This window comes from Parasteatoda tepidariorum, chromosome 4 (assembly GCF_043381705.1).
Source record: "Parasteatoda tepidariorum isolate YZ-2023 chromosome 4, CAS_Ptep_4.0, whole genome shotgun sequence".
Lineage (NCBI taxonomy): Eukaryota > Metazoa > Arthropoda > Arachnida > Araneae > Theridiidae > Parasteatoda > Parasteatoda tepidariorum.
The window spans coordinates 4,041,873-4,045,860 of record NC_092207.1 but is presented as its reverse complement, the minus strand read 5'-3'; the positions used below and the strand labels follow the sequence as shown (position 1 = coordinate 4,045,860).

The window sequence follows — 3,988 nt, the reverse complement described above, 5'->3', positions numbered from 1 at the left end:
ATATGGCCTCTTTCCATAAGGGTAATGATTTGTAAAACTTTGGCATATTTAGAAACAACTGCTTCAGATGATTGTTAGATTGTCCGCTCGTTGGATCTTAAAATGCGTAGTCTGCCAAATGTGAAGTACAATTTACCTATATTAGATTCCTCGAGAAAGACAAACGCTAGTTAGAGCCAATCTAAGACTATTCTATGAAGAACTTCTGCTTTCAACATTTTACCAATTGAAGCTGTCTGTGCTAACTATTTCCATCAATTTATGTTTTGTAGAACAAAAATAGAGAAAGTAAAAAGGTCATCAGTACTTTGTTAAAAAAGGAAAAACAGAAATAATTTTAAATAGTTGACAAGAAAATGGATGTATATTGTTTATGTATATTGCCACTGATCGGCAAATTAAAATTATATCCGCGGGCTGGATAAAACCTTCCGGCGGGCCACAGTTGGCCCGCGGGCCGTAGTTTGCCCATCCCTGGTCTAGGAGAAATTTGGGTCCGTTAACGGACCCTGCACAAAATTATTTTTCTTTTAATCGGACTCTTCACAAATTTGTTTATCTTCATTATTGCTTTGTTAATTGAATAAACCCTTCCCAGGGCAGAAAACAAGAAAGATGGATGTAGACGATTCTTCCATTGTTCGTCCGAAATGAATATTCTGCTTTCAGCAGTATAGGCTAAATACCAAATACTATTTGTATGTTGCATCTCTAGTAGCAGCAATTGCTGTTTATTTTTTAAAATTTGATTTTTTTAAATTATAACCCTAGTGTTGAGCATATAATCTTGTATGTCTTTACAATTTAAAACCTCCCTGAAATTTTTTTTTGCAATAACAGGACCCTATTTGCACAAATTCGCACAAGCAGGACCCTGGTCGAAAGAATGTGAATTAACGATTATTTTATATTCGCAAATTACCTCTGAAATCCAGCCGAATAATTTCTTAATCATTTTATGGTGGCTAATATAATCGAGAGAAAAAAATCTTAGTCAGAAACTTATTTTGTCATAATCATGTAAAGTCTTAAAACGTTATTTTGCATTTTGTTAATGTATATAGTGCTTAAAAATATTTTTTGAGTGCTTAGAAAGTCCTTGAAAAGGTACTTATTTTTTGTTGAAAGATTTGGCTACGCATCGTACTTAAAATTTTATTTTTGCAATAAAAAAAAACATTTTCTAACTTATATAGTACTATAAAGAACAAAATTAAATAATCAAAAATTTTTTTCATTTTTCTGAATTGTATGTCATTCTTTCATTTCTCTAAAAAGTGTGCCTTTATTTACTTTTTTTTTTATACTTTCAGGTGGCCGAGAGTTCAGCTGGCCCAAGCCCTAAGTAAGTAAAATTTTGTATGTTGTATTTTATAAACAACGCACAACGATAATAGAAAAATAATCGCATATAAAAAATTAATTCTTATTTCGTATCATTTTAAACTGTGTAATTTTTAACGATAAAAACATATTTGAAGCTAAATTATGAACTAGTTTGGAGAAGGAAAATTTAAAAACATTCTTTTTCGAAATTTCCTATGTGAGAAACTATTTGATCTATTGTGTTTAAATTTTGTTCTTTCACATTTAAAATCAGAGAGAGTAAAATTATTTTTTAAAAAAAATTTTTTTTTCCTAAACACTCAAATTTTTTCGACAATAAAACAATAATAACTAAATAAAACAACAAAAAGAACATTATTAAAATGTTTTATTTCCGAGGGATTAGATTATCTTAGGATAATCCGGAATTTTTATACCAAATTTGTTCTGGATGCTATTTTGGGTCCCTTTTTTTAAAAAGGAATATTTTTGGTGGAAAAAAAAAACTTTCTGAAGAATGAGAAAACTATTTTTGAGCGAATTTCTTAACGAATGCAAAAAATTTAGTTACTATGTTTAATATTAAAAGTATTTCAAAATAAGTTCAAACAGTGGCATAAAAACAATAAAGCTCTAAAAACAATAAAGCTGCCAATCAGGAGTTTACATAAAATCTTATAGTGAATCTAGTAATTTGGGCAGGGACTGTACTTCAGTGAGCTGCAGATCGGCACACACGGTATTTTTTTGCTACAAGTGACACAGTTCCCGAACTAATTACCAAATGATAGTTTGTTTCTTTTTCCGTCTGCCTTGTACACTTTCCTATATTTCAACTGATCTTAAGTTAAGTCTTGTCATTTCAAAAGAAAAAAATTCCCAGTGACATTTTTTTTCTTCATATATCCGTAGTCGACAGCCGACCTAATTTTGGGTTTACGACTAAATGTTCAGGTATGAATTGTTATGGGAACATGGAGGTCTTAGTGACTCGACGGATTTAACGTGCATCAGTCGGGAAGTCTGATCGGAGGGTTTCGAACCCACGACCTCATGGACATGGACCCAGTGCCCTACCAATCTGGCTATGCATCCCCGCCCTCCCAATGATTTTGAAAAAAAGTTTGCCTGATATTCCTGAATTCCTTAAAATGCCACTGAAGTACCTTCTCTCATGTAGCTTTTAAATTAATCATCACACTATAAAATCAGGGTGCGTAACCTTTTTTAAAAAGTGTAATAACCTTTTCATATTTTATTTTATAAAATGACCTTTTCTTATTTGGGGTTTGTAAAAAGTGCTTAGTTTTCTATCTTTTAAAAAGTGTTTTTTTTTTTCTTTGCGGCGTCGATTTTCGTTCTAAATTACAAAAAAAATGCTTGATTTCCACAATTTTCTCTAATAATTATCACTAACTAGTTTTTTATCATGATTTTGCAAAGTTTTTGAATTTCATTGATTTTATGTTGATAAATTAACAACTTTAAACGATAGAAAGAAAAAAAATTGTTACTGCACAGATCCTAATAATTTATTTATTTTTATTTATTTTTTTTTATTTTTTTGGAAAGTGATTAAAAATATTTTTTGGGGGCTTAAAAAGGTGCTTATTTTTTGTTGAAAAATCTGGCTCCGCACCCTGATTAAAAATTTGACAGTCGCTTTCTTACTTCATGGGTATTGTCACCCTTTAAACTACGCCCTGATTTCCAAGCACAATTTTTACACCAATATTTTTTGTCTTTTCAGATATTTGGCAGCTGGACCCTCGAGGATGAGGCAACCATCCTCATCTAATGAGGAATCCGAAGAGGTGAGTTTATTTTTCTGAGTTTTTCTGTCACTTTTAATATTTTCTGTTTTTTGTAGATTTAGCTTAAAATCCTGTGGCAGAAACTTTAAAAGATAGTATCTGCAACTAAACTCTCTAGCGTTAATACCTTTCTGTAAGGTACTTTTAATAATAACAAACATATATGCATTGTATCCGCGCATCTGGAAAGTCATGGATTGAACAAAATTCGTCATGATTTTAACTATTTTTTAAAAATAAAATCATGGAAAGTAATGGATTTAGGTTGCCCAAAAATCTAATTTTTAAAATGGAATTTACCCTCTATTTCAAAGTGTTCCGATGTTCTGAATATATGAATTTGTAACAAAATCCTCACTCATATAGTCATATTTTATTAAAATATAAAATGTTTTAATCCTGTTCTTTAAAAATTGTCGTGTTCTTTCAAACAATGAATGAAAGAATTTCATTTCTAGAGCTAATAATCTTTTAAACTTCCCTGATTTCAGAATTTTTTCCTCTGTTTATTATTTTTTATTTTATCAATTTAAAATTCTAGTTTATATTACACTTACTTTAACGAAGAAACAAAAGCAGGTGTAAATAACTGATCATATTTAGTTATTTGCTTTTGTATTTTTTTTTTACCTATTTTATTGCTTCAACTCTTTCTTTTTTCTCTTTCTTTACTTTGTTTTTAAGTTTAAAGTCAATAAATTTGAAGATGCAGAGTATTACAGTTTTGGTTATCAGGGGTCTGTTTAGAAGAAATTTGGGTCCGTTAACGGACCTTTCACAAAATATCTTTTCATAAAAACGGACCCTTCACAAAATATTTTAACTTAAAAACGGACCCTTCACAAAAT

General features: G+C 30.2%; 1 protein-coding gene across 1 annotated transcript in view; it reads left to right on the top strand.

The window, feature by feature from the left end:
• The window catches only part of LOC107440167 (uncharacterized), a 31,002-nt gene that overhangs the window by 7,901 nt on the left and 19,113 nt on the right, over positions 1-3,988 (top strand). Inside the window, exons 2-3 of the mRNA XM_071180536.1 lie at positions 1,314-1,345; positions 3,077-3,140. Of these exons, the coding sequence (XP_071036637.1) occupies positions 1,314-1,345; positions 3,077-3,140 (96 nt within the window). The remainder of the gene's footprint in view (positions 1-1,313; positions 1,346-3,076; positions 3,141-3,988) is intronic.